Genomic DNA, 27,665 nt, shown 5'->3' on the forward strand with positions numbered 1-27,665 from the left:
CCTCACTCTCCATCTTATCTCTTCTTTGCCTCCCTCAAAAAAAAAAAAGTCTCACTTTTCACTCATAGTTTCTGGAGTTAGAAGGAAGTACCCATGACACAGAAAGGAAAGCTAAAACGTTAGCTTTGGGGGAGGGCTGTGAGAGGAACTTTATTCATTCTCAGTCTTTGCCAGTTTTACGTCTGGATAGAAATTGCCTAGAGTAAACATCGGGGTTGAAATTCTTGTTTAATCGTGTCACAAGACAAAAGACAATACAGAAAATAGCAACACCCCCACCAGAAGCAGCTTTTGTCCTGAAAAGAACTTTGGTTTTTGAGCAGTTTTCTCAGGGTGTTGAAAACCCTGCCTCCAAAGCCAATGCCACCTGCCTAGGCCTTCGTGAGGGACTGGTGGCAGACAGCAGGACCTGATCAGTCAATTGACATCTAAGTAGCAGCAGGAAACTTGTAGATATAAGGCCCTGCTCCAGCTCTCTGCCTTGCACTCCTGAGGGAAGATGAGGAGAGAACCCAGGCCCCATTGCGATGCCTTTGAGTGCCTGCTACCACTCAGATGGGTGTCCTAGAGGCTGCTCTTCCTTCCAGGAGTGGGGGTTAGTAAGCATGTTCGTGCTCAGGATGGGCACAGCTTTCCAGCCCTTTCACAAGTCATGAGCCCTCCCTAGGTGTGCAGTACCGGGGCGTCAGGGGTCTAAGCTGGCCCAGTTCCCGAGAGGAGAGCCTCGATCAATTTCAGACCCAGGATCCAATAGGAAAGTAGGGCTTTCCTGCCAGCCCACCCACAAGTCGGACCCCATGACCCTCTGCTCTGTGCAATAGCCGGCACCAATATTTGGGTCCGATATCCAAGCTGCGTTAGGTTGATAGGGGCGTTCTCAACCCGTGTCCCCATTTCTGAGCTGTCAGAAGATGGAGGAAGAGCAGGAGGAAGAAGAGGAAGAAGAGCAGGAAGGGGAGGAGGAGACAGCTGGAGAGCTGCTCTCTACAGTAGCCCGAGGGTCCTGGCTTGTGTGAAAAGGGGTGAAACGGAGACCGCGGTCTGCAAAGGGCGGGGAGCGGCCCCCGCGAGCCCAGCCGGGCTTCTGAGCTCCCGACTCAACGGGCTGCGCTGGCCCGCCAGCTAGCAGCGCGCTCCCAGCTAACCGCCAGCAGGTGCTGCTCAAGGTACAGAGCTTCAGCAGGCAGGCAGAGAACGAGGGAGAAGGGAGGCAGGGAGGGAGGGAGGGGGCAGGCGGACAGGGAGGGAGGGAGGGGGCAGGCAGGCAGGCAGGGAGGGAGGCATGGAGGGAGGGAATCAGGCATGCTGGCTGGCTGGCTGGCTGAGGAACCAATGGAATGAATGGAGCTGCCTTGGGGGAAGAGGAGGGGGAGGAGGAGGAGGGGGAGGAGGAAGGAGGAGGCGAGGAAGTGATAGCGGCAGTACCAGAGCAGATGCCAGAGACTATGCTGCCTGAAAGGAGGGGGAACCAAGGGACCGGGGCACCGGGCAGTGTTCAGCCCAGGTTCAGAAACAGTGGAGGTTTGGGATGTGGATTCTTTGTCATGTTGGTTTGTTAGGAGAGGAGAGGAGAGGAGAGGAGAGGAGAGGAGAGGAGAGGAGAGGAGAGGAGAGGAGAGGAGAGGAGAGGAGAGGAGAGGTGCTAGGGACTAGTTCTGAGCGTCAAAGTGTTGCATACTTTTTAAGAGTAATTGAGAGAAGAAATGGGCACAATGTAGTCATGTCCAGAGCTCCCCCTGTCTGAGGCAAGACCTCATTTTAGTCTTGCCTCTAATAGTCGTTGACTGTGTTATCCTGTGCTGGTAACTTAGCTCACTTAACTCTTAGGCTACTAGGTTCCATAGTCAGTAAGAGCACTGGTTCTGGAGTCAGGAAGACCTGAGTTCCCATCTTGCCTCAAAAACTTAGGATTTGGATGGCCTTGGGCAAATCAGTCAACTCAGCCTCAGTTTCTTTATCTATGAAATGAAGATAATAATAGCACCAGCCTCCCAAGGTTGTTGGGCTCAAAGAAGATAAAAATTGTACGGCGCTTTGCAAATTTCAAAGACCTGTATAAATGTTCATATTACTAAAGAGCCTTTCAGCACCCAAGACAACTCTATATGGCAACATTGCAGAGCATCTGCCAATCCACACTGATTGCTGCTTTGCCTAAGAGTCCCCAAGCTAATTCAATCACAAGTCGATTAAAAAAGAAAGAAAAGAAGAGAAAAGAAGAAGAGAAGAGAAGAGAAGAGAAGAGAAGAGAAGAGAAGAGAAGAGAAGAGAAGAGAAGAGAGAGAAGAGAAGAGAAGAGAAGAGAAGAGAAGAGAAGAGAAGAGAAGAGAAAAGAAAAGAAAAGAAAAGAAAAGAAAAGAAAAGAAAAGAAAAGAAAAGAAAAGAAAGAAAAGAAAAACAAATCGGACACTTCAGAGTTCTTTTCCTCCCTCACAAAAAGTGGTTGAATGTTTGGGTATCTGTGGGAAACTTTTCCTGAAGTCATTTACACTTCTCTGGGTTTCTCTTTTCACTCTAAGAGGGCTTATTAAATACAACATGGGACATAGTGAGGCATCCCAATTTGGTTCATCTAGAGAGATGTATCTAGGTTCAAATAGCACCTCTGACATAGATTGTGTGTCCATGGACAAGTCATTTCATTTCCTTGAGCTTCAATGTCCCTTCCTGTAAAATGGTCAGGGTTACGCATATCTGTAGCCCTAATAATTCTTATACCACTAAGTTTATAAGGCTAGTAGGATGTTGAAATATGATAATGTACATAAAGTGTTTCCAAACTTTAGATCCCAAAACAAATATCGACTGTTCAATGTGCACACACATGCACACACACACACATACACAGAGATATAGGCATACACTGTTTTCAGCCAGCTGAGACCATCATATCACAGAAATTTCAGCCCACCCTCAGCTGAAAAGGACCTGTTGAAAGTATCCCCTAGAACAGAAGGCCAGCAGCCCGTGCATTTTGCTTGTGGGCACAGTGAAAAGTTTATTTTATGCATGTTAAACCCTGCAAACAAAACAACATATCTGGTCATGTGGCTTCCATTAGCTCCCAATTTTGCACATTTTATCTGACTCCTCCTAAGAAACTGACTTGTGCTCCAAGGGCTCCCCTTGCACACAGGGCATATAGCCCCTCAAAATTCTCACTCAGGCTTTCTGGTTTCCTGCTTTTAACCTGAGAAACTTTCCTCTTATTATGAAAAGACTTCATCTCTCTGTATGAATTACGTGGTATTAAAGTTCTGTTACCACAGAGAGGAGTGGGGAAAGGGGGGAAGAAAAATACTTATGAAGAATGACTTCTGAGCAGGCAGGGGAATAAGAGGGCTCCCTTTTCTAAGAGAACTGTGTCCCCAGGAACCGGGATGGATTTTTCTTGGAAAGCCAGAGGATTTCCAAAATTGCTCCTGATTTTTAAAAAAAGCTTCAGGAATGAGGAGGAGACTTAGGGTCCCCATCAAGCTATAGTCCTGGAGAGGGGGGAGACAGCCCCAGAGGGACTTTGTATGGGCAGGCAGACTTTTCAGATGCCTTTGAAATGAGTTGCTCTCTGAGTTTTGTCCCACTAAAAGGACAGTTTCTCTGAAAGCAGGGACCATTTCTTTCATTGAGTGCCCCAAGGAGCCAGTCTGTAAAAAGAGAGCTGAATGAATGAAGTGACCCCTCTACTTTGGAGAAGTCAAACCGAGTCTGGGAGGAGATGGCTGTCCCCCACTGTGTCTGAGTAGTAGGAGAACACTTGGGAGCTGGCTGCTCAGTGTGGGCTTGGGAGCTGGCTGCTTAGTGTGGGAGGCCTGCTCACTTCTCATTTTCTCTATTAAAAGGCTGAAGATTCACTGGCTCCGTGTATCACCCAACAGTGAGTGTCATCTCAGACAAATAGGGTTTTCCATTAGATAATGAATTATGAGAGAAATATGTCTCACACTGGAAAAACCAGTCACTTGCTGATGTAATGCTAACTCTAACCAATCCCAAACAAAGCCCCAGCCCTCTTCAGTTTGAGTGGTACCAATGTGTGAGTGTACAAATCAGCAGTCTGCTATAAAGCTTCCCATTAGGAATACTACCAAGAAGCCTCTTGCCTTCCTTTATCCCCATTCAAGGAGAGTGTGCTGGTGGGAGCCCCGCAAACAGCAAGGTAAATCTTTCCAACTTTTCTTGAGGGCCTGTCTGCACTTCCAGAACCACGAAATGCAAAGCTCCATGGCTGCTTCTGTGAATAGGTGGGGTGGGGAGGAAGGAGCATTGCAGGTAATAGAGAAGGCCACATCAATGGAGGTTTGCAGCAAACGATGGGGTGGGAGCTTGGGGTCCATCAAGCAGGTTAATGCTGAGTTTGCAATGGACCCCAGACAAGGTATCATAAAACCTGGGTTGGCTGGCACACTTCAGTCAGCATCAACAAATAAATGCACATGGGAGAGGAGAAGACTTTGTTTTTTGTTTTTAGTTTGTTTTTTTCTTTCAGACTCCCATTCACAAACAATAAATCCAGGGAACACCCACCCACCCACAGACACCCATCTTAGGCCAAGTCATGAGAGGGATGATGCGGGGCTGCTGCGAGCAGAATTTAGTCCCACTCCCTTTTGCTTCCCCTTGCCTGCCTTTCCTGCAGTCACTTAAACTTTTAGTGCTCTTTCAGACTCACTTGTAAAACTTAATTGAATTACAATATGTTTGGGGCTTGTGTTTACGAGATTCCAAATATTTAAGTATATCATCTGAAGGATTATATTACACATATATGTTTAGGAGAGGAGGACAGTGCAACTGCCTTCCACTCTGGCTCCTCTCCCCCTTCCATCTCCCCACCCCTCCCCCTCCAAAAAAAAAAAGAAAAGCTGGGGTGAGAAAGGGAGCGCTTGACACATCCTGAGTACCAGGGTCAGAACTGAGGGCAGCCGATCTCAAAGCACAAATGCAAGAGGGTGTTAATGGCAAGGAATGCCTTATAAAGGGTTATTCTGGAAAGAGTGGGCACTGTGGAGACTGCACAACACCATTGCTGATTGTTCATTTACTTGTCTCGTGTTAGCTTCTTTCCACAATTACCTTCCATCCCTCCACGCTCAGGTCTTATGCCCTCATTGTTGAAGGGAAGTGGAAACCTAATGGTGGTTAGATTTAGAAGTGATTTTTTTCCCACGACAATGATGGTGCTGAACTGTAATGTACTGTACACACTGGGCGCCAACATAGAAGCTGACTGCAGAAATAGAAAGGGTTTCTGTATTGGAGAGGGAAGCCCACAGACAGGCAGGAGGGGGAGGTTTCAGAGAGAGAGACACCTTAAAGAAACTTCCTCAGGATAAAAGGAAGGAGCAGAATATAGGCAATGGTGGGGGGGGAGCACAGAGGCAAGGAGGACCCTTCTGGAAAGGCACTGTTTTAAAAAGTCTGGTTTGTCTTTCATTTGGAAAAGGAAATAAAAACACATAAAGATTTCTCTTGCATCTTTCCTCTGAGAAAAAAAGAAACACACCAAAAGATAGGACCCATTAAAGAACTGAGGGACAGGGGGGAGCAAGTTGATGAGCAGTCACATGATGGAGTAAACCATCCTACAATATACCTCTCAGATTGATTTCCCTACGGAGCTAGTTGTTCAGGCACAGGAGTGCACAGTGTGTAAAATAAAGTGAGAAAGAACAAGTGAGTTTTGGGTTGGATCTGTAAATTTTGAAGAAAGCAGTAACCTAGTGCATGTGTGTGTGTGTGTGTGTGTGAGAGAGAGAGAGAGAGAGAGAGAGAGAGAGAGAGAGAGAGAGAGAGAGAGAGAGACAGAGACAGAGAGAGAGACAGAGAGACAGAGAGACAGAGAGAGAGACAGAGAGAGACAGAGAGAGAGAAAGAGAGAGAGAGGGAGAGAGAGGAGGGAGAGAGGAGGGAGAGAAAGGAGGCTAGAGTGGGAAGAATATCTTAATGTGACATGTACAGGACTGCCTACTGTCTGAATTTCTCCTCTCTTTCTCTCTCTTTCTCTCTCTCTCAATACTCTGATGCATTCTGTAGTTCACAAATATGTTCTATATTCTATGACAAAAGCACTGTTCCTCTGTTGCCTTCTGATCTCTTGCTCTTGTTGATAACCCTGGACATTTACATGTGAATGAAGAAGAGAGAGAAGCACCATCTTTCCTGTTTCATTCAGGGTCCAGCTCCTTTCCCCCTCCTCCATACCCTACCTCCCTACTTCCCCCCATTGTGCTTCCATTGCCCTTTTAGTCTTAACCCTCTCACCTTCAGAGCCAGGTGGCTGTCCAAGGTTTTAACAGGGGGGCAGTTCCCCCCTACTCCATCCAGTTGGCCTTGTTTCTTTAAACTTTTTTATTAAAAAAAAAAACAGGAAGGAGAGGTAGAGTAGAGAAGAGGGAGGGCACACTCAGAGAAAAAAGATCCCCCTTCCTTTAAAGTAGGGAGAGTAAAAAGAGAGGGAGAGAGAGAGAGAGAGAGAGAGAGAGAGAGAGAGAGAGAGAGAGAGAGAGAGAGAGAGAGAGAGAGAATGGTGGTATTTGAAGAGAGGTGTGCGTTGGGGAGCAAGGAGCATAAGGAAGGCAGCCTGTCAGAATCTGGGCTGTTCCTCCCCCTCCCTACTCATACATAGCCTTTACTCACAGACAAAACTCCCTCCCTCTCTCATTCACTCACTCACTTCAGGCCAATCCGTCGTTCTCTCTCTCTCTCTCTCTCTCCTCTCTCTCTCTCTCTCTCTCTCTCTCTTCTCTCTCTCTCTCTCTCTCTCTCTCTCTCTCTCTCTTTCCTCTCTCTCTCTCTCTCTCTCTCTCTCTCTCTCTCTCTCTCTCTCTCTCTCTCTCCCCCTCCCTCCCTCCCTCTCTCCCCCTCTGTCTCTGTCTGTCTCTCCCCCCTTCACTCGCTCTCTCCCTCTCTCCCTCTCTCTCTCCCTCTCCCTCTATCCTACTCTGAGACAGTCAGAACTCTCCTCCCTGACAGCCGCAGACGTCCAGCACTTACTGCATTCAGAGAGGGAAGGGACCTACAAACCAAACTTCACAGAAAACTTTTTGTTTTCGTTCCAGAGAATTTGCTGAAGAGAAGGAAAAAGCGAGAGAGAAAGAGAGAAGGAGAGAGAGGGGGAGAGAAAGAGAGAGAGAGAGCGAGCGCGCGGAGGAGAGAGAGAGAGAGAGAGAGAGAGCGAGAGAGCAAGCGAGCGAGCGAGCAACCCCAGCCCACTGCCTGCCGGAGGGAGGGGGTCAGGCTCCCCGGGCTTTTAAAAAAAGCGAATCACCCCAGCTCGGGCGGCCAGCATGCCTGGGCTCTCGCTGAGAGGCTTTCTTTTGGCGCTCTGCTGGATCCGAGTCAGGAGCTCCCCTACGCCAGGCTCGGAGGGCGCCAGCCCCGGCCCCGTCCCGGAGTGCCCGTCCTGCGCCCTCAGCAGCCTGCCCAAGGAGCTGCCCAGCTCGCAGCCCGAGATGGTGGAAGCCGTCAAGAAACACATCCTAAACATGCTGCACTTGAAGAAGCGACCCGACGTCAGCCAGCCCGTGCCCAAGGCAGCCCTGCTCAATGCCATCAAAAAACTGCATGTGGGCAAGGTGGGTGAGAACGGGTACGTGGAAATCGAGGACGACATTGGGCGCCGGGCCGAGATGAATGATCTCCTAGAGCAAACCTCCGAGATCATCACCTTCGCCGAGTCAGGTGGGTGCCTGCCGTTTCGCCTCCGTGGCTCCCCACCCGCACCATACTGCACTTGCGAGGAGTGCCCTCCCTTAGACTCTCGCACTCCTGGGCTGGGCAGGCAGGCAAGGGTGGGTGGCTGGGGCACAGGAAGGAGCAAGACCTGCAGGCTGCATCGGTCGCTGCCCTTGGCCAAGGCTCGGCAGGCATGGGTAGGCAGCCTGGGCACAGCACTGAGCAGGACCTGGGCGGGCCGCATCGGTCGCTGCCTTTGGCCGGGGATGGGCAGCCTGGGCACCGAACGGAGCAGGACCTGCAGGCTGCATCGGTGGCTTCCCTTGGTCGTGGCTGGGCAGGGACGGGTAGGCAGCCTGGGCACAGCACTGAGCAGGACCTGGGCGGGCCGCATCGGTCGCTGCCTTTGGCCGGGGATGGGCAGCCTGGGCACCGAACGGAGCAGGACCTGCAGGCTGCATCAGTCTCTGCCCTTGGGGGTGCCTGGGACAGAAAGGAAGGGGTGAGCAGCCTGGGCACAGAATTGAGTAGGACATGTGTGGGCTTCATCATCAGGAAGGCAGAGGTGGGCAGCCTGGGCACAGGACTGAACAGGCCGTGGGGGCCGCCTCGGCTACTCTCTGCTGGGACTGTATCAGGATCTGTGGTGTCTTCTCTGCTAACACTTCCTAACTCGTTCAGCCCCGACGGGGGTGGGATATGGGGGTGAGTGGAGGGTAGGGATGTCTTTGACCAGCCTTTCAAAGCCGAAAGTCAGGCTGCCCAGGCTTCCTGCAAGCGGTGAGTGCCTGGAGAGTGGGGAGATGGGAGAGCTTGATTCTTGCTCCCAGCTTGTCAGTCTTGGGGGAGCAGGGTGGTGGCCAGCCCAGCCGAGCTGAAGCTGAGAGCGAGCGCCCGAAGAGCTTTGCTTGGGGCCCGGGCCCCAAACTCCGTGTGCTGTTGCCGTAGCGGTTTGTTTTTGTTTTCTGTATGGCGTGGGGGAAGGAGAGGCAGAAAGAAAGAGGAGAAAGAATTGTTTGAAAGCTAAGGTGCCGCCGCTGCCGCCGGGATGGTCTGAAGGGCGACAGAACCCTGGGATGCTGACGGACAGAGACAGCCCAAAGAACGGACAATCCGAGGGACAGACAAACAGCAGACGGAGGGACAGACAGACAGTCGTGTGCTACATTTGTATCTATACGCATCTCTCTCGGTAGCACACCCTGGGCGTTAACTGCGGAGGGCTGGGGGCAGGCGCACTTGCTGTCAGCTCCCTCTGAGCTGGCATTCACATGGGTAACATTTGTAACACTGACTTTTGCCCTCTGAACCAAAAAAAGAAAGCAGGGGAAAAAAGAGGCTTGTTCTCTGTGAAGTTTCGGAGAGGCTGCCCCCTGCCAAGGAATGCAACCTTGCTGGCCACTTGCAGATACTCTCCGGGCCCCTTGTTCACAGGGGCCCTGAGAGGCAGAGATTTGGCAGGGCAGAAGGGGGCTCCCCTGGTGCCTGTTTGCCTGGGAGGAAGGCAGGAGCAGGCTGGGCTTTCCAAGCAAATCCAGAAAAGGAGCATTTTGTGCCCCCCCCACAGGCAAAGGGCTTTCCTCTACTCCAGAGCCACTGGATGAAGAAGCCTAGTTTGGCTGTGCTTCAGCAGTGAGCATTTAGTCAGAAAAGGGGCTCCAGGCATTTCTGAGAAGTCAGCCACAGTGAGCACCACAATCCAGGCAATGCTTAGGACTTTGCAGCCCCAAAAACTTGTTGACTTCGAGGTCTTGTGTGCAAGAAAGAAGTGTCAGGTCAGGAAGTGTACAGTCCCTGCTGCCAGCCAGCTTCCCTCTGCTCTCAGTGAATCCAGCCCAACATCACGCATTCCCTGGGGCTGGCTCTTTCCAGACTTAGGGTTGGCTAGGGACTCCCCACGACTCTTTTCTTCTCTACCTGATGAATTTGGGGGCAAGTAGTCTGTGCGTATCAGCCTACGCCATGTTGCTTGCCAACCTAGTTCCTAAGTTCCCTGACACAAAAAAAATGTGGTAGATATTTTTATATACTTCTTATGGTACCTGCTTCTGATCTATTATACCGCCTCAATTGGCTTTATCCTGGGGTACCACAAGGCCAATGACAGCAGTGCTCTAGACCAGCAGCTGGCTGATCATTCAACTTGCCCTTCTGCCCCTGGCCCCTTTGGGGTGGCTGGGAGAGAGGGGCTTCTAGCATCTAAAATGAGACAAACAGTGCCAGAGCACTGGAGTGGCTCTCAGCCTGGGTACCAGAGACATAGCTGCTCTTTTACTCTGGTGTTGACCACCCTCTCTCAGCTTTCTGCCTTTTCCTTTCTCAGCCAAGACAGCTTTCTTCTCTGACAGCAGCCTTGCCTTTACTATCTGCTAAGCAGTTAGTTTGAAGGAAATAGAGCTATCCCTCTTAAGGGGTTAAATGAATCCCACATTGTCTAGAATCGAGCCTTGTGGTGGAAAGCTCTTGCCTGCTTGGTTTAAAGATTCAACGGGGGAGGGGAATTAGTGGGGCTTTGGGAACAGGCCCCTGGCAAAGTTGCTTTGTTTTGTTTGTAAACCCCCCCTCCCCATAAGAATAAGAACATTTCATCATCTTCCAGTAGTGTAAACTTTACCACCAGAGCAGGAATTTTTTGGCTCCAGAGCAGGGGTTCTTAACCTGGGTTTTGAGAATTTATTTTTTTAAGTTTGATTATTGTATTTCAATATCATTGGTTTCCTTTGTATTCCTATGGATCTTATGTATTCCAAGACATGATTTTGAGAAGGTTTCATCGGACTGAAAAAGGGGTCCGTCTGACCCATGTTAAGAAATCCTTGACCTAGAGACAGTGTGGGATTGGTCAAGACCTGTTGGCCTTAGGGCTGATGATTTTGCTCAGATGATGATAAAGAAGGATAGGAGGCCGATGGGGCTTTCAGAATGGTGCCTCCCACAGAACATCATCCAGGCCTGAGGATCTCCAGAGTTGATCAGAAGGGCTTCCTTGCTAAGGTATTTTAATAGCACAAATGTGAGCCAATGGAATACCCTGCCATCCCCAGACACAAGAAGCATCACCCTTGGCCACAGATTCCATGTTTGCCAGTCTTTCTGTCACTTGCTTCCTAGGGCACATTGAAGGCAGAGGGGGTCATGGTGAGGAGCCAGAGGCTGCTGCTGAAGCACCCCATTCAGCTGCCCACTCCGCTCATGGTCATTCTTGGCAGGTGGGCTGCTTTCTCCTGGCTTTACCTCCAGGCATGGCTTTTTTCAAACAGTAGGGAGACAGCTGTGCTGATCCAACCCTTGTTTCCCATTTCTTCCATTCAGTAAAAAAAAAAGTTTTCTTCTGACTTATCAAGCCAAAGCTACATCTGGAGCCTAGGTGAGCTCTCAGGATGGGACCCCTCCCCCTACCTCAGAGGACGGCCTCCAGGGATTGTCCTGTTTTCGGAGAGCAGGTAGAGAGAGGGGAGGGGTGCAGGGGAGCCTGGCTCAGCCTGGCAGGTGGCTCCCTCTAGTTTTGCAGATGTTGCTGTGGGGGGTGTGGGGAGAGGGGCAACAGTGTTGTTTTATTAAAGAAGGGAACTTCTTAGTCAGTGAACTGTTAAGCTTTGGGCCACTGCCCAGGCCAGAGGATAAGGCTGGCAGCTTTGCGAGCAGCCAGCTAGGTGATCAACTCAGAGAAGCCCCCAGGCAGCAGGGAGGAGGAGGGGAGAGAGAACTAGGAAGGAAAGGAGAGGAGAAATCTGAAACCGCCCGGCTGGAGAAAGTGCCGAGAAAGCTGCAGGGGGAGGTCCCTGGAATCCTGGGGCCTGGAGGACATTGTTTGCTGAGGGGTTGGAGGAGCTTGGAGCCCTGATTGATTCCTTACCTAGAGACACCACCTCTATCTGGGGCTCAGGCTGTGCTAGGCATGAGAGAAAGAACGCAGGCAGTGGGGATGCTGTCTGCCACAGGGGCTGCCGGTGCTGGGAGGGGGGAGGGTCGCCCAGTTCTCTTTGCCTAGGACCGGGGACAGGCCACAAGAGGGCGCATTCCAAAGACTTTTGCATCATGCTCGTTAGCAACTTGGCCTCAGAGCCCCATTAGTCTCCTCATAGAAGCCATTGCCAGATGGTCAGAGGACTGGGGTTTTGTGCCCCCTTCCCCAAAGGGAGAGCTCCCCCTAAGAGGGGTCCTCAGCAGAGCCTAAATGAGCTGCAAGGCTATAACTCACTTAGCCCCAGCCCATCACTGTAAAGGATGGGGATGCTGAGGTCCCTGGGGTGGCCCCCCTTCAGTGCAGAGGAGACCCTGGGAAATGAGCCTGAGAGGCAGTGGGAAGGCCCAGGAGAGGATAACTCTTCACAAGGATGTAGGGTAATGACCAGTTCTTGATTGGAAAGCCAACCAGCGCAGAGAAGCTAAGAAATGGGACCTAGTGGCTGAAAGACATTGGCTTGTCCCGGAATTATATTCCTTCCTTCTCTGGATTGGTGCTTCCCCCTCACCAGGTTCCAGCAGCTTCGCAAGTGTCATAAACAATAGTGAATGACTCTAAGGGGAAATGTGTGTGCGTGTGCATGTGTGAGCCTATGCATATGCAAGGGGATTTATTTAGCACTTTGTGGGAGTTTGGTCTTCATCCATCATCTGGGGATGCTGTCATTCCTGACATGGTACCTGACACCATTACACTTTCTGATCAATTGGCATTAACCCCTCACCCTATCCCTACCCCACTGCCCAGACCCTATGGCCAATGAGAGTAGTGCCTTTGGCCACTGGCTGACTGATGAGTTAATCCTTGGCCTCTTTGGGGATGGCTGGCAAAGAGTGGGAGCCTGAAGTCCTTAGAAAAGGAGGGAGAGGGGAAGAAAAGGCAGGATCAGAAATGGAGTGACTTTTTGAGGTTTTCAGGATAGATGGATGGACGGATGTTTGGATAGATAGATAGACAGATGATAGATAGATAGATAGATAGATAGATAGATAGATAGATAGATAGATAATGGATAGATGATGGATAGATAGATAGATAGATAGATAGATAGATAGATAGATAGATAGATGGATAGACAGATGGGTGTATTTGTAAGTGTGTGCAATGTGTATTACCATGCTCAGCCTCTGCGCATTTGGAGAAGTGGGTGCAATGCCTTTCTAGAGACTTTCTATGGGAAGTGGTGTTGGTCAGTGACAGTTGTCTATCTGCTTCTCTGGTGTATTTTGGGCCTCCTAGGACAGAACTGCATCACGATTCAGAGCACTTTCCATCCCAAAGGTGTAAGTCTTCCTAGCTGACCTGTCTTTAGTGGGAGGCATTTTGGGACATTCTCAGACTTGAGCATTTGAGGAAGCCACTAGATAGGATGGGGTTTTTAGGCCAAAGTTAGGAATTCCTCTTGCTGAGGGGTTGAGGGGGTATGCAGAGAGGGCACTTCATCCTGCCTAGCCTACCAAGTTCCTTCCCCCATCAAGATTCAAATGCAGATCTTGGAGTATCTAGGCCTTTCCAGACTGGAGGTAGGGCCAAAGTTCCCCAGAACAATGAGCCTTTCCAGGTGCCCGGCGTGTTCCCTACACATACGGCTCGTCTTCTGTGGGTTCCCCTTCTTGGGGGGAGGGGACTGCAGGGGCCCGGGTGTGAGTGAGCTCATGGGCTTCAGTACACTGGGTGAAAGCCTCACAGTCTGTAAATGGTAACTTTGTAGGCTCCTCTGGCATAACAGCTCACAAACTCTGAGCACCAGGATGCAAATTTAAAGTCCCAGAGGCCTGGGAGGGCCTTTTTCTTTTCTTTTCTTTCACATGTGAGTTTGAACCCTCTTTACAAACAAGAACCCCACCTCCCAAGTCTCCCTGGAAACTTAAGTGCTGTGATGGTGAAGAAAGGAGGGTAGCTTACCATCCCCACCCCCACCCCACCCCTAACCCTTGTAGTGGTAAGGGTCAGAGTAGAGCAAGGATTTAAAGCCCTTTGCAAACACATGTGAACCAGTGGCCATAGCTGCTGCTGTCATTTCTTGGCCTACCTCGGTTTTTAGTGGGGCAGACTCTCCCAGCGTGGAGACTCCCTCCACTGACAAGTGTGGTCAGCTCCTCTAGAAGTTGGAGTCTTCAAGGCATGCTTGGGGGGAGGGTGCTGACAGAGTCCCTCGTAGGGGAGGACCTGAGCTCAGGAGCTCCTGACTCCAAAGCCTCCGGCCCCTTACCACGCCGCCCGATCTGTTACTCGTGTTCTCCTTCTTCTCGCTGCATAGTTTTGTCTCAATGAATTTCAGATGGGAAGGGTCCTGGGACTGATTGCTATTCTGCTAGTGTGATTTTATTATTAATGTTTGGCAGACTGTCGCACACTTGGATAAAATAATTGTTTGTTATGTTGATTATCTTGTTGTCATTTTCTATCATTAACTTTATGATTTCTCGAGCGGACCTCTGTGGCACAATGGGAGAGGCCAGGAAGTCACTGGACTCACTGTCTCTGTGAGCGGAGGAAAGTCCATGGGCCACGCTGCCTCAGTTTCCTCATCCATAAAATGGGAATGGTAGTAGCACCCGCCTCACTGAGTAGTGAGGCTCAGACAGGGTGAAAATACTAAATGCGGGTGTGAAAGCTGATCATGATTATTCATTGTTCAGGTCATTGATGCCAGCTGTCTGACCCACCTGGAGAAAGTCACTGCTCAGAACCTAAGTTCCCTCATTTGGAGAATGACCTAGTTGGCTTTCTCGGTCTACTTCCAGTCCCCATTCTAGAATCCCAGGATGTATCTGGGGGAGAGGGCAGCCAGTGAGACACTGGGGGAGTGAGCAGAGTGTCTTTGCCTTGTATCCTCAGAAAGGTGATCTCCTGGGGCTCCAAGCAGCCCAGTGGCTAGTCCCAGGGTCTCCTTAGGGAGCAGATGGCATAAGCCAGAGAGCTGCCCCAGGACCCTGATGATCTGAGTTCAAGTCTCGCCCCTTACACATACTGGCTCTGTGACCCCAGCAAAGTCTCACAAGGAGCCTCTCAGTGTCCCCAGGCAGCTCTGGAAAAGTGTCAGGAACCAGAGAAGGGGGGGACCTGCCTCAGTGAGATCATGAATGTGGACCCAAACCAAAACTGTCTTAATATTCCACGGAGTAGAACCCTTGCTGGACGGGAGGATGTGAAAGGAACTAAAAATGTGTGTGTGTGTGTGTGTGTGTGTGTGTGTGTGTGCACACATGCACATGTGTGGGTATGTGCGCTTACGTGCACTAGGGCTCTGCAATATTCATTCACTAGTTGGTCATTGGCCTTTCTTTGGCCCTCCTTCCTTCCGCTGAAGTGATGGGGAAAAGAAAGCCTCTCAGTTACCAGTCTCCCATTTTTTTCCTGATGCCCTCCCCTCTCCCATTCTTTACTACTCAGTCTCCCTCCTGGACCACCTTCAGCCTTTGAGTGGACACCTGTGCCTGGGACCCCCCCAGTCTAACTTCCTCCCTTAAGAAAGACCTAAGCAGCAGCCAGCATCCCTGACCCTCCCACATCCCCTGTGTGGGTCTTCCTTGCCTAGTGACTCAGCCAGTTGCAGAGATGAGCAGAACAGGCTCACGAGAAAACTGGGTGGCTTTGGTTTTGATACCCACCTCCCAGATCAACTAGGGGCAGGAGAAGAAAATAGCAAATGGAGTAAGGAAGGGAAGCTGATCAAAGAGTTGGCACCTGAAGGGAGGCCCAGGCCAGCCCAGACCCCAGATCACTGCTCTCATGTCCCTTCTGAGATAGACAGGAGAAGAGGAGGAGGGGGAGGAAGAAGGAAAAGAGGAGAAACAGAAGGAGAGGAGGAGGAAGGGGGATCTGGGAGGAGGAGAAATCTCCCTCCACCTGTGTGTGCTCATGCCCGACTTGGGGAAGGATACTGTGAAGGCAGTGGGGGCAGGGTGGGAAGCCAGCCCCTGTAGGGCTTGTGGACCAGCAAAGGCAGTGCTGACACCGCTCTGAGAGAGTCCCAACAAGCCCCAAACTCATCGAGGCTGGTGGATGTGAGATCGAGAACTGGATTGGAAGAGAAAAGGATAAAGGCAGAGAGCTTCCATGCACCTGCTGGGCTGCTGCGGCTCCAGCGGGCTATTCAGTCCATTTTGTCTCATTTCAATACATTAACAATACCAAAAGACTCTCTCTCTCTCTCTCTCTCTCTCTCTCTCTCTCTCTCTCTCTCTCTCTCTCTCTCTCTCTCTCTCTCTCTCTCTCTCTCTCTCTCTCTCTCTCTCTCTCTCTCTCTCTCTCTCTCTCTCTCTCTCCCTTCCCCCCTCACCCCACTCCCGTCCCTCCCCTCTTCTGTCCCTCCCCCTCCCCTCTCCCCTTCTTTCCGTCCCCCTCCCCCCTCCAGTTCCCCTGTCCTAGACTCTGTCTCTCTCCCTTTTGGAAAGGGATGGAAAACCCCAAAGCCTGACAGAATGGAATTAATGTATTCATGGAAGCAGAAATTTCAGCTAGAAGGTTCCCTGGGGTTTATCTAGTTGGCTCTGATCACTGCTCCCCCCTTCTCGTTTTACAAATAGGGCCAATGAGGCCCAAGAAGTAAAATACCTTAGCATCCATCCTCCAGGAACAGGGCAGGGGTCAAGCTGCTAGCCCCTGACTCTCTTCCTTGTGCCTTTTCTCCTCTCCTCTTCCACCTTCCACATGGGCATCCGAAAGCATCTGCCCTCCATTATTATGGCTGGTAGAAAACTTAAAAAAGGTACCTGTAGCTAAGGCAGGCAGGAGAAAGCTGGGAGTCCTCTGGTCCCCTTTCTCCCGGGCTGTGTGGCCACAGCTTTCTCATGAACAGGCCCCTCTGGCGTTGGTGCCTTGTTCCCTTTGGCTGCTGTTCGGTGTTGTTTTCCTTCCCTGAGAAAATTCTCTGGATTAGACTCTAGAGCAATTCCAGAAATGGACTCCAGGCTACAGAACTGACAGGGGAGGGGGATATGTGGAGGGGATAGTCCAACTGTCAGAAATAGGAGGGGGAGAAGCCCATGGATGGTGCTGCTTGTGTCTGTCCTGAGGATTGAACGGCCATCCCAAGGGGTGGCAGGGGCCTCGATGCACACACACGGTGCCAGAGGGGAGATGGCCTGGGAGTACTGGGAGACGAGAGAGTCTATGACTCTGCTGGGTCCTGGCTGTAGCAGCAGCTGGAAGGACTCAGCCCCTTCTGATTGAGCTCTCTTCCCACGTTCCTTATTTCCAAGATGCTCAGAAATCGCTCGCTTCCCAGTCCAGCTGCTGGTGCAGGGGAGGGGGTGCTGTGATCTCCTCTTAACCTAAGAAGCAGTTGGTATAGGGCAGAGGGGCCAAACCCTAGCCTCCAGGCCCACAGTACACTCCCAAGGGGTGCCGAGCCAGATTAAAATGGAACTGGGAAATATTTAACAGAATAAATGATCACAAGGTAGAACACAGATGATGTTAACAAGTGGTTTTCTAAGTCTGTCTGCAGCATGCCAGGAGCTCTGTGTCCCGTTGAGTAGATCTCATTTGTATGTGTGTTTGACATCACTGGTATGGTGGCTTGCTGTGAGGAAGCCTTGGGTTCAAATCCTGCTTCTCACATTTATTATCTTATGTGACTCTGGGCAAGTCTCTTAACTGCCCTGAACCTCAGTTTCTCCCCCTGAAAAATGAGGAGCTTAGATTTGATGGACACTGAGGGGCCCTCTAGCTCTGGGTCCATGAACTGAACCCTAGAAACTTCTTGTTCTTGCGGATGTAGGGCTAGACAGAGCCCAGGTAACACCTGTCTTAGATTCAACAGGTAAAAAAGTCACCTAGCATCTGCTGTCTCTTACCCCACATAGGACTTTGCTGCAGTCCTTCTCCACTCTGAGGGAGGCAATATGGGTCAGTAGAATGGGAGTCAGAGGGCCTGGGCTCTACCACTTACCAAACTGAGTGGTTTTGGGTAAGTCACTTCTCTAGGACTCAGTTACCTCCTTTGTCAAATGAGGGGGTTGGAGTAAGGGACATCTTCCAGCTCTAAGCCTATAATCCTGGCAAACTGACAAGCATTGGGCTTAAGCGATGGCCAGTGAACAGATGACCCACGATGTGGCTGCCGTCTCTGTCTGCAATAACCAGAGCTGACCTTTACTGAAGAGTTTGTCTTCCCTCTCTGGAGCTTTCTAGCAAGGCTGTGAGGTAAATGCCTTAGGTATTTGTTATCATCCCCACTTCACAGATAAGAAGACTGAGGTTTAGAGAAATGGAAGATTGCCTAGGATTCTAGTTCTCCTTGACTGTCTGGAGTGGAATTTGGTCCAAGGTCCTCCAGGAGTTTGGAGCACATTATGTATTCTGCCATCCTGCTGTTTATTGGGGAGACTTCATTCTCCTAGGACTATCTCCTGCTCCCTGACCCCCACCCCCTCCCCCAGCCTTCCTTTCAAGAACAGGAATCAGCGAAGTCTGTGGGAATATGCTGACTGAAACCAGGTGTCCTTTCACATGCTGGGGGTGATTCCACGTCTACAGTTTCATGCTCTCAATTTCCTAGAGAAATCAAACCAAGCCGGTGCCCTTTGGCTGGTCCGTTTGAGCAGCTCCTGTCTCTGGGCCTTTCCATTGACACCCTGAAGTGGTTAGGATTTCAGAGGCAGGCCTGGGCAGACAGAAGGGAGCTTGTTACACTGCTATGGGCAGAGCTGGCATTCCCACATGGAGGGGCGGGGTAGGGCGGTTGGTGAGGATCAGCTAGCAGGCTCCTCTGTCTATGGCATTGGATGCACCTGACCGTCTAGCAGTCTACCAATGGTGTTTTGTTCTGGCTTCATCCTAAACCAGGGAACTCAACCTTCCGGGCTGTCCTTTACTTTGTGGAAGAACGCCCTTGTTGTGTCCTCCCTCCCAAGACGAGAAGAACATTGATTATGCTAAAGAACTCAGGACCCGGCCCCGATAGGCTGCCTCACATGCCCTGACTCTGCCTACCCCATCCATTAGACTATAAGGTGGACTATCATGTTCATTTTGTCTGGTCCCTGGGAGAGGTCAGATTGCCCACAACTAGAATTACACGGGGCCAAAAGTGTTAAAACAGGGACGAAATCCGCCATGAATAGGGCACCAAGAGCCTGCCTTCTGCTGCAGAGACAGTGAAACCGGCCAGATGTGCAGGATCCTAAGCGTTGCTGTGGAGAGAGTGCTGCACGGGACTGGCTTTCAATAAAAGGCTGCAGGGGGCACAAAGGTGGGATGTGGGGGCCATTTTCTAGGGACTTTCTCTCAGATCCTTCACTTTTTATAGGGAGGCATGGAAATGTGGCTAGAAAACCGTCCCAAAGGCCAGTGAGCACCTGTCAAGGGCTTTCTGTCAACTTTGTCTACATTTTGTGTTGTTTTAGCTATGTGTGTGGTGCATATTGCCACCCCTACCTTAGGAGAATGTAATCCCCTTGAGGGCAAAGACCAATCCTTATTTCATTTCTGTTTTCTCCCTAGTGCCCAGTACAATGCCTGGAAGAGTCCCAAATACTTGCTGAAGTAAATTGATTTCATTTTCATTGAATGTGGGCCCAAAGATAGGCATGGTCGTGGGTCAACTGTTCACTGGCCATCACTTAAGCCCAATGCTTGTCAGTTTGCCAGGATCATAGGCTTAGAGCTGGAAGATGTTCCTTACTCCAACCTCCTCATTTGACAAAGGAGGTAACTGAGTCCTAGAGAAGTGACTTACCCAAAACCATTCAGTTCAGTAAGCGGTAGATCGCTCACAACAGCTGTGGAGTAGACAGTACCAACTTATCCCCGTTTTATGGATGAGCAAACTGAGGCCAAGTGCTTAACTATGATTCCACAACCAGCATAGGAGGCAAGAATCAAGCTGGAGTCTCTCCTGATGTGAAGCCCTGTGTTATTGATTCCACCACAGTGTTTCTCAACCATTGTGGTATCTGAACCCATCCACAATCTTAAAAGTTATCGAGGGCCCTCTCCCAGAGAACTTTTGTTGATGTGTGTGGTATGTAGCATTTATTTAGAAATTAAAATATCTTAATATAATTATGAAAATAATTTTGACCAGTGGACCCCCTAAAAAAGTCTTAGGGATACCCAAAGATCTCCAGAGCACACTTAGAAAATTGCGTCTCTCTCATGTGTCTTTATGTCTGTGCTCCTAGACACAAGTCTGTCTTCAGTGAATCATGTGTGGTATGAAGATATGCTACATTGTCACGTATACATTTTATGTAGCCACACTTATTTATGTGCACATATTATATCTGTGCTCATGCACGTACATGTGGTTATGCGTGTTATGTGTGTAAATACAGAGATGTACACCACATGTCTAAGTTTGCAAGATGCATGTATAAAACCACTTACAGCATGCACACACATGAATGGTTTATGTATGTGTGTGCGGTCCTCTTTACAAATACATATATGATGGCATGTGTGCACATGTGGTTTTCTCAGCAGGATGCTATTCTGATTTCTAGTTGTGTGCTTAGGTTTTAATTGTATGGAGGGTGAGGAGGTCTAGAGCAATGATTTCATCAGTGTGGCAAGTACCCAGTGAGCAGCTCAGCAACTCAAAGAGTTTGGTGGGGATGCTGGGGATGGTGGGGGGGGGGGGATCTTAAGTGACTGGCCCAAGGTCATTCAGTCGGATTAGGTCAAAGAAGGGATTTGAACACAGCTGCTCCAGACTCCAATGGCAGTGCTCTATGCATTGGGCTACATACAGAAGTCAAGTGGAAGCATGTTCTACATATAAAGGAGGGTGGTTTGTATATGAAAGGCAACTGTAAAGTGCTCCAAATGGGGGCAATATTTTCAAAAGCGGGATTTCAAAGGTGTGCTTAAGTCCTGAGATAGAAATAGAAAAGTGGAGATCTCTGTACAAAGCTACATCTGTGTTGATGTACTCCTGCTTGCATGTGTGTGCACTGTACTCCTATATATGTGTGTGCATGCTGTATTCCTACATACATGTGTGCGATGTACTACTACATTCATGTGTGCACACTGTACTCACGTGTGTGCATATTCATGGGTACCTGCAGTTGTTTAAGGGTGGAGAACTGTGCTTTACCCACTGTGGGGGGCAGCGCTAGAGTCAGAGGCCAGAGTTGAGTCACAGCTCTTTTTCAAAAAGAAATTAATATCTTATTTGCTCCCCAGTTACACATAAAAACAAATTTTTATCATTCTTTTAAAAAATGTTTGAGTTGCATAGTTCCTCCCTCTCTGGTTGCAGCTCTTCCATTTTCTCCCTGTAACTTTACACAAATCACTCTGCCTGTCTTTGGGCCTTCAGGTTTCTTCTTCTTTAGAATGAGTGGGCTGCCCTCCAGGGATTCCTAAGGTCCCCTCCCAATTGTAAATCAACTCTCCTGGGATCTTGATCAGGTCAGTGAACAGATTCAAACATTTGCACTAACCACTTCCCCTCTTTTTCTTATGCTGTGTTTCCCACCCCAGGCACTCCCAGGAAGACTCTGCACTTTGAGATTTCCAAAGAAGGTAGTGACCTCTCTGTGGTGGAGCGTGCTGAAATATGGCTGTTCTTAAAAGTCCCCAAGGCTAACCGGACAAGGACCAAAGTAACCATCCGACTCTACCAGAATCAGAAGCAATCCCAGAGCGCTGTGGATGGTGGAGATGAGGCTGAGGAGGTGGGCCTCAAGGGTGAAAAGAGCGAGCTACTGATATCCGAAAAGGCAGTCGATGCCCGCAAGAGTACCTGGCACATCTTCCCAGTCTCCAGCAGCATACAACGCCTATTGGACCAGGGCAAGAGCTCTTTGGATGTGCGGATTGCCTGTGACCAGTGCCAGGAGACAGGTGCCAACCTGGTGCTATCAGGCAAGAAGAAGAAGAAGGAGGAGGAGGGAGAAGGGCGAAAGAAGGAAGCTGGAGAAGGTGGAGTAGGAGGAGAAGAAGAGAAAGAACAGACCCATAGACCTTTCCTCATGATGCAGGCCCGCCAGTCTGAGGACCACCCACATCGCCGACGCAGACGCGGCTTGGAGTGTGACGGCAAGGTCAACATCTGCTGCAAGAAACAATTTTTTGTCAGCTTCAAGGACATTGGCTGGAATGACTGGATCATAGCACCCACAGGCTACCATGCCAACTACTGTGAGGGAGAGTGCCCCAGTCACATAGCAGGCACTTCTGGCTCCTCCTTGTCCTTCCACTCCACAGTAATCAACCATTACCGCATGAGGGGGCACAGCCCCTTTTCCAACCTCAAGTCCTGTTGCGTGCCCACCAAACTGCGGCCGATGTCCATGCTGTACTATGACGACGGCCAGAACATAATCAAGAAGGACATTCAGAACATGATAGTGGAGGAGTGCGGCTGCTCCTAAGCCCTCTCCTGCCTGGTAGACGGAGGGGTCCCTGGGGCCGGGGGGCGACGGACGCGCGAGAGGGAAAGATACGGAGACAGCGAGAAGGCAACGAAAGGCAAGACAAGACGCAAGAGCCTCCTTTGCCGTGGAGTTTCTCTGGGAAGCTTTGAATAAAATCAACCGAAGACGCATGAAGGAAATATTCAGACCATCATCGGCCTGGGTTCTGAGAAGAAGCAGGTGACGGAGCTGGGACTGTGGAGGGGAGGGAGAGGAGGGAATCCCCCTTCCTCCCTTCTTTCTAAGGAGATCAAACTGGCTGCTTCAGTGGTGGACACGCAGCAGTCTCGGCCACTCGTTCCCTCTCAGCACGAGCCCTGAGGTCAGCTCCCCTAACTTGTCAGTCATGTGGAACCCTCCCATTCCCAAGAGCATCCAGAAAGCCACGGAGTGAAACATTCCCAGGGATTTTTGCCCCAATTTGCCAAGGCCATAGGGCATGTCTACATGCCTGTATGACATATACATATATATGTGTATATAGGTACATACACATATATATGTATAGATCTCTGAGTAAAGTAGTGTATGTGCACAGTGAGACCCACATCTATATCTGCACACACTGTCTGTGGTGTGAGCGAGCCTGGCAAGAAAAGGATAATATGTTGTGCAGGGGGTCACAACTTTTCTGCATTACTTTGGAGAGAGAGAGAGAGAGAGAGAGAGAGAGAGAGAGAGAGAGAGAGAGAGAGAGAGAGAGAGAGAGAGAGAGAGAGAGAGAGAGAGAGAGAGAGAGAGAGAGAGAAGACAAGAATGTGGGAGAAATTAGAGAACAGAGGAAAGAAAAATACCAAGTAACATTTCGTTAAGGTGCTCATGATTCTAGAACTATGCAACCTAATTGGTTTGAAACTGTTTACCTGAGAGAGAACAAAAAGAAAGACTTTTTTTTTGTATTGGAAGTAACATGATTAATTTTTTTTTTGCTTCAAGGAGAGATACTTGAAAGGAATGCTGTTTGATCCAAACAGTTCTATCTTTTGTAAATGTTGTTGTTATTGTTGTTGTTGTCTATTGTTTACTATTTGCACTATGATGGTGTTTGACCTGTCTAATCCTTATTTAACAAGTATTTTCGGGGTTGGGGGGTGGGAGGTGAAGAGCTGCACTTAATGTGAGCTATAGAAGAACTGCTAGCGCACACAAAATAGCTATTTTTATTATTATAATTATAATTATTGTTATTATTATTTTGTACCTTACAAATGAATAGACACGTACACCAAAGACATTTGTGTGAGCCTTTAAACAGTCTGTTTGTGATGGTGACCATTCCAAGGTGACGGGTCAGGGAGGCCAATGGAAGTGAGTGCAGAGGAAGGCCCTCCAACCGGACCTGGCCTCTTCCTAGGACAGCTAGGAAACAGGGGACATTTCTTGCTGGCTGTGCAGTAGTTGTACACGGTTGGAAATCAGATTCATGAAACAGTACATGTGTGTGCACGCCTGTCCATCTGTGTGTGTGCAAGTAATATGCACTCACATGTGTGTGCATGCACAATATACACAAACATACATGCACAATTGTGTACACATACCCTGTGCATGTGAACACACATGTGTATGTAGGACTACATTGTATCCTGTCCACATATTTTCAGAACTTCAGGCTGTCATCTTTAATGTTCCTAAAATAATGAATGTTTGTGTGCAAAACACAGTATTTTTAAAGAGGGTGCGATTTTATTTTTGCTTTCTCTTTGGATTGTTTGGGGATCCATTGAACATTTGGATTGAAACTGAGCTGGAAATGCCAGTGACTCTTCCAGAAGGCCCTCTCTAAAGTCACGTGGGCTCCCATGCCTCCTCTCGGCTCCTCTTTCCCCTAGCTGACCCCCACCTGTCAGCGCCCACAGGTGAAAATGGGAAAGCTTCTATATCTCGAATCCTTGGTCAGTGACAGCTTCCAGATATAAATATGTCATTAGAGACTTGCTGTGAAGGTGCTGGTTCTCTGCAAACAACTGGGCCTTTAGCAACCTGTGAGCCAATGATCAATCACTGGTGTTGGCAAAAAGATTCCTACAGAATCTTCTCTTGGTCAAGCTGTCCAAAAAGCCAGGATAAGAAGAGAAAAAATAGTTAGGTGGAAAGAGGGGGGAAAGTAGACAAGGGTTTAACCCCTCAATTTTTTATTTGTATCTTCAGCCAAAACTCTATGTATGTGTGAGTGTGTGTGTGTGTGTGTGTATGTGTGCCTGCCTGTGTTTCTTTGTATTAACTGAGATGCAAAAAAAAAAGAAAAAAAGAAAAAAAATGTTGTTTTATAAATATCAAAGTCCATGATTATAGCTAAGTTTTCTTTAATTTATTCCACAGTATTTAGCTTGCCTAGTACCGCTATGGGTTATTCATGTATGTGCTTTTTTTTATACAGATATAATTTTTTTTACGGACTTGTTTGCATCTTGCAAAAAGAAAAAAAATCTTGGAACAATTTGCTACTAATTGGGTAAAAATTAGATTCATCACTAAAATGTTTTGTAAACTATTAAGGCTTTCCAAACCTTGTCAATCTGTAGGATTCTTTATATGTGTGTGTATAAATACACATACATATATGTGTATATTCATATGCATATATACATACACATATGCATATATGTACACACGGACACATACACACTGGGTAATCAAATACCAATGAGGAAGAAACAAAACCCAATCAAAGATAGAGCAGCTGTCTTTGCAAAGTCTATGTGGTGACTGCATCTTCACCATCATTGGCAGGGAAGGGAAGGCTATTGTGTCTGTGTGGGAGAATGGCCATGGGGTAGCAAAGAATGAGAGAGTAGGAAACAGGCAGGGCTTCCCCATTCCTCTTTGCTAGGACATCTCTACCAGTCAAGGTTGAGTAGCAGAAAGGGCAAGAGTTTATGTCATTACCAATGTTTCAAATTTTCTTAAAATTCTATTGGAGGGTTTGGGATCTATATCAACTGTTACTGGTGGGGGCATTAAAATTAGGCAAGAGGAAACCAGTTCCATCGAGTCCCAGAGAAGAGCAGGAAGGTTCCAGAATAAGAAATGGGATGAGGCTGGGGCCTGTGTCCTTCATAAGTGACCAAATGGAGAAAAGGGGAGGGAGAAATGGCAGCTGGCATGTACCTGAGTATGTATTTCTAAACTGAAAAGCTCACCTCCCAATCAAACTAAAGACAAATCATGAAGTTATCAGACAAGAGAGGGGAGGCTTGATTGATGGCTAATATAACAGGAAGCAAAGATAAATGAAAAGCTATTTGATTTGAATTTTAGAAATACAACCCAACAGGAAATATATACTTCTGGGATGAAAATTGCCATGCATACATACACACACACACACACACACACACACACACACACATACACACATGCACGCATGCACACACACACACACACAGATTTTAATTTGGTTTTATTCAATTGGCAAGTCCACAGGCTAATTAGAAATCTTCACCACTTTCGAGCTATGTGGGGGGATGTTGGAGATTCCATGCTTGTGCTAACCCTTTTAGAAAGTTTGAGTCCATTTAGCTTTATGCAGCTCGGTTCTGTCTGAACTTCTTTTTTCTTGAAGCTGTCTTCATTGCTGTCCTTAAGACCCTTTCTGAAAATCATGTCTATGAACAGATCACATGCACACATATACATGTGTATGTGTATGCAGACACACATACATACATATACATGTGTATGTGTATGCAGACATACATACATACATATATACATATATATACATGTGTATGTGCATGCAGACATACATATATATATATATATATATACATATATATACATGTATATATGTATATATATTCCCATGTGTATATATGGGCATGTATACTCAAACCACTTTATATTTGTTATACACATACATATACACATACACCTATCTAATGGTGTAGCTTACCTTTCTCACAGGGAACAAAAATTTTAGGAATCCAATGAAATTAATCTGTTGCCTTGAAGAAGCTTTTGCATCCAACATCTGTATAAGAAAACAGGGAGATATTACAGGGGGTTGTGGTTATAATCTGTGACTGTTTTGCCTGAGTTCCCTTAAAAGCATAGTCAAGCCTTTTTCAGGCACTGGCTTTATATCACTTTACCTGTAAAGAGTAGCTGTATGGCTGTCCATCTAGGACTGATTTCCAAAGTCCCTTCTCTAGAGGCTCACCTGGGTTCTCCTGAGAGTGAAAGGAAGTTTGTCCTCCTTTGGTGCAAAGGAAAGGGGTCTAAATCTTGTGTCAGAGGGCTTGGGTTCAAATCTTACCTGTCCTCTTGCTGCCTGTGTGACTCTGAGCAACTCATTTTATTTCTCCACTGGGTCTCAGTTTACTCATCTGTAAAATGAGGTTGGAGTAGCCAGCCTCTGTGGTTTCTTCCTGAACTGTATGATCCTGAGAAAGGAGCTGGAGTCTCCACCGCCTCCGAGGTTCCCATTTGTACTGAACTTGGATTCCCATCATCCAGCTCCCTGTAAACGCCTCCCTCCCTGTGGGCCTCCTGGCATCCTTCCTCTTTGATGTCAAAAAAATGAGTCACCCCAAAAACCTACACATAGAATGAAAACTTGAAGATGTGGGCAGGAGGGCCGGGGGAGGGAGTTGTATGGGTTTAAATTAAACCCTGTATCTTGGAGGAGCTGTTGTGTAGGTCAAAGAAAATGAATGGTTAGAAGTCCCCATCTCCATGGGCAGAAACAAATACCACTTGGGCTATATTTGCTCACTTGTTTGCTCTTTCTTTTGGATTTCAAGTGAATATTTTTTTTTTCTGGATTCATCCCCTCCCTAATTTCTCCCCTCTATTTAAACACTTGGAAAATAAGATATTGACAATGGTTTAACGATTTTTCTTTAAAAAAGAAACATAATCTGAAAGCCAAGATATCCTAAAGCCTGTTTGGTTTAAACATGCTTGTGCTCTGTGGTTGCTGTTATTTTATTTTGTCTATTTGTTTGGTTTGGGGGCCTGGGCATCCCCTGAGCAGTGCTTTAACTAATTAAAGTTGTTAATTTATATGAGTGCATTTCAACTATGTCAATGGTTTCTGAATATTTATTGTATAGAAGGACTGGTAATTTTTTTATTTACAATATGTTTAAAGAGATAACAGTTTGATATGTTTTCATCTGTTTATTGTAGAAGTTATTTATTTTCATGGCATTCCATCTGATGTTCGGATATTTGGAAGACATGCAATCTCTACTTTGTACAGTTAGGGGACAATATTCATCAGCTCCTGATAGCTTCTTTGCCTTATGTTAAATAAAAAATGACCTGTTTGGCCTTTATTGTTATTTGTACTTCTATCTTAACTGTTATGATTAGTTTCCCACAGGCATTGAGACATGTAATCAGAGGCATTATAGCCCGGGTAATAAGTTAACTTTTAGTAAAAAGGGGAGGGGGAAGGAGGAAAGGGAGAGAGAGAAAGAGAGAGAGAGAAAATAGAGAGTATGAATGAGAAAGAATGATAGGGTGAAAAGGAGGGGGAGAACACATTGGAGGAGGAATGAGAGCAAATGAGAATCGAGTCAAGAAAAAAATCGAAGAGTGAGAGAAATGGAATCAATGGAAAGAAAGAAGACAATGACTAAGAGTATGAGAGGAAATCAGCTGGAAAATGGTGGGGAGAGAGAGAGATATGGACAGACAAGAAA

General features: G+C 48.1%; 1 protein-coding gene across 2 annotated transcripts; it reads left to right on the forward strand.

Annotated features, from left to right (window-relative positions):
• Positions 1-3,864: 3,864 nt before the first annotated feature.
• INHBA (inhibin subunit beta A) lies at positions 3,865-27,296 on the forward strand. Of its 2 annotated transcripts, XM_078152042.1 has the most exons (3): positions 3,865-4,156; positions 7,059-7,680; positions 21,080-27,296. In XM_078152042.1, exons 2-3 carry the CDS (start codon positions 7,287-7,289, stop codon positions 21,970-21,972), a joined length of 1,287 nt encoding a protein of 428 aa, XP_078008168.1. In that variant the 5' UTR covers positions 3,865-4,156; positions 7,059-7,286; the 3' UTR covers positions 21,973-27,296. The 2 variants fall into 2 exon arrangements, with proteins under 2 accessions (XP_078008168.1, XP_020820104.1); XM_020964445.2 differs by lacking the exon at positions 3,865-4,156 and having other exon boundaries at positions 6,818-7,680.
• The last annotated feature ends 369 nt before the right edge of the window (positions 27,297-27,665 follow it).

Source organism: Phascolarctos cinereus, unplaced genomic scaffold (genome assembly GCF_003287225.1).
Source record: "Phascolarctos cinereus isolate Bilbo 61053 unplaced genomic scaffold, phaCin_HiC Scaffold_4;HRSCAF=312, whole genome shotgun sequence".
NCBI classification, from domain to species: domain Eukaryota; kingdom Metazoa; phylum Chordata; class Mammalia; order Diprotodontia; family Phascolarctidae; genus Phascolarctos; species Phascolarctos cinereus.

Bases quoted from the DNA above. Each gene is read 5' to 3' on its own strand.
- INHBA (XM_078152042.1), top strand. From the start codon at position 7,287: ATGCCTGGGCTCTCGCTGAGAGGCTTTCTTTTGGCGCTCTGCTGGATC. The intron at 7,681-21,079 runs GTGGGTGCCTGC...TTCCCACCCCAG, and splicing joins CATCACCTTCGCCGAGTCAG to GCACTCCCAGGAAGACTCTG.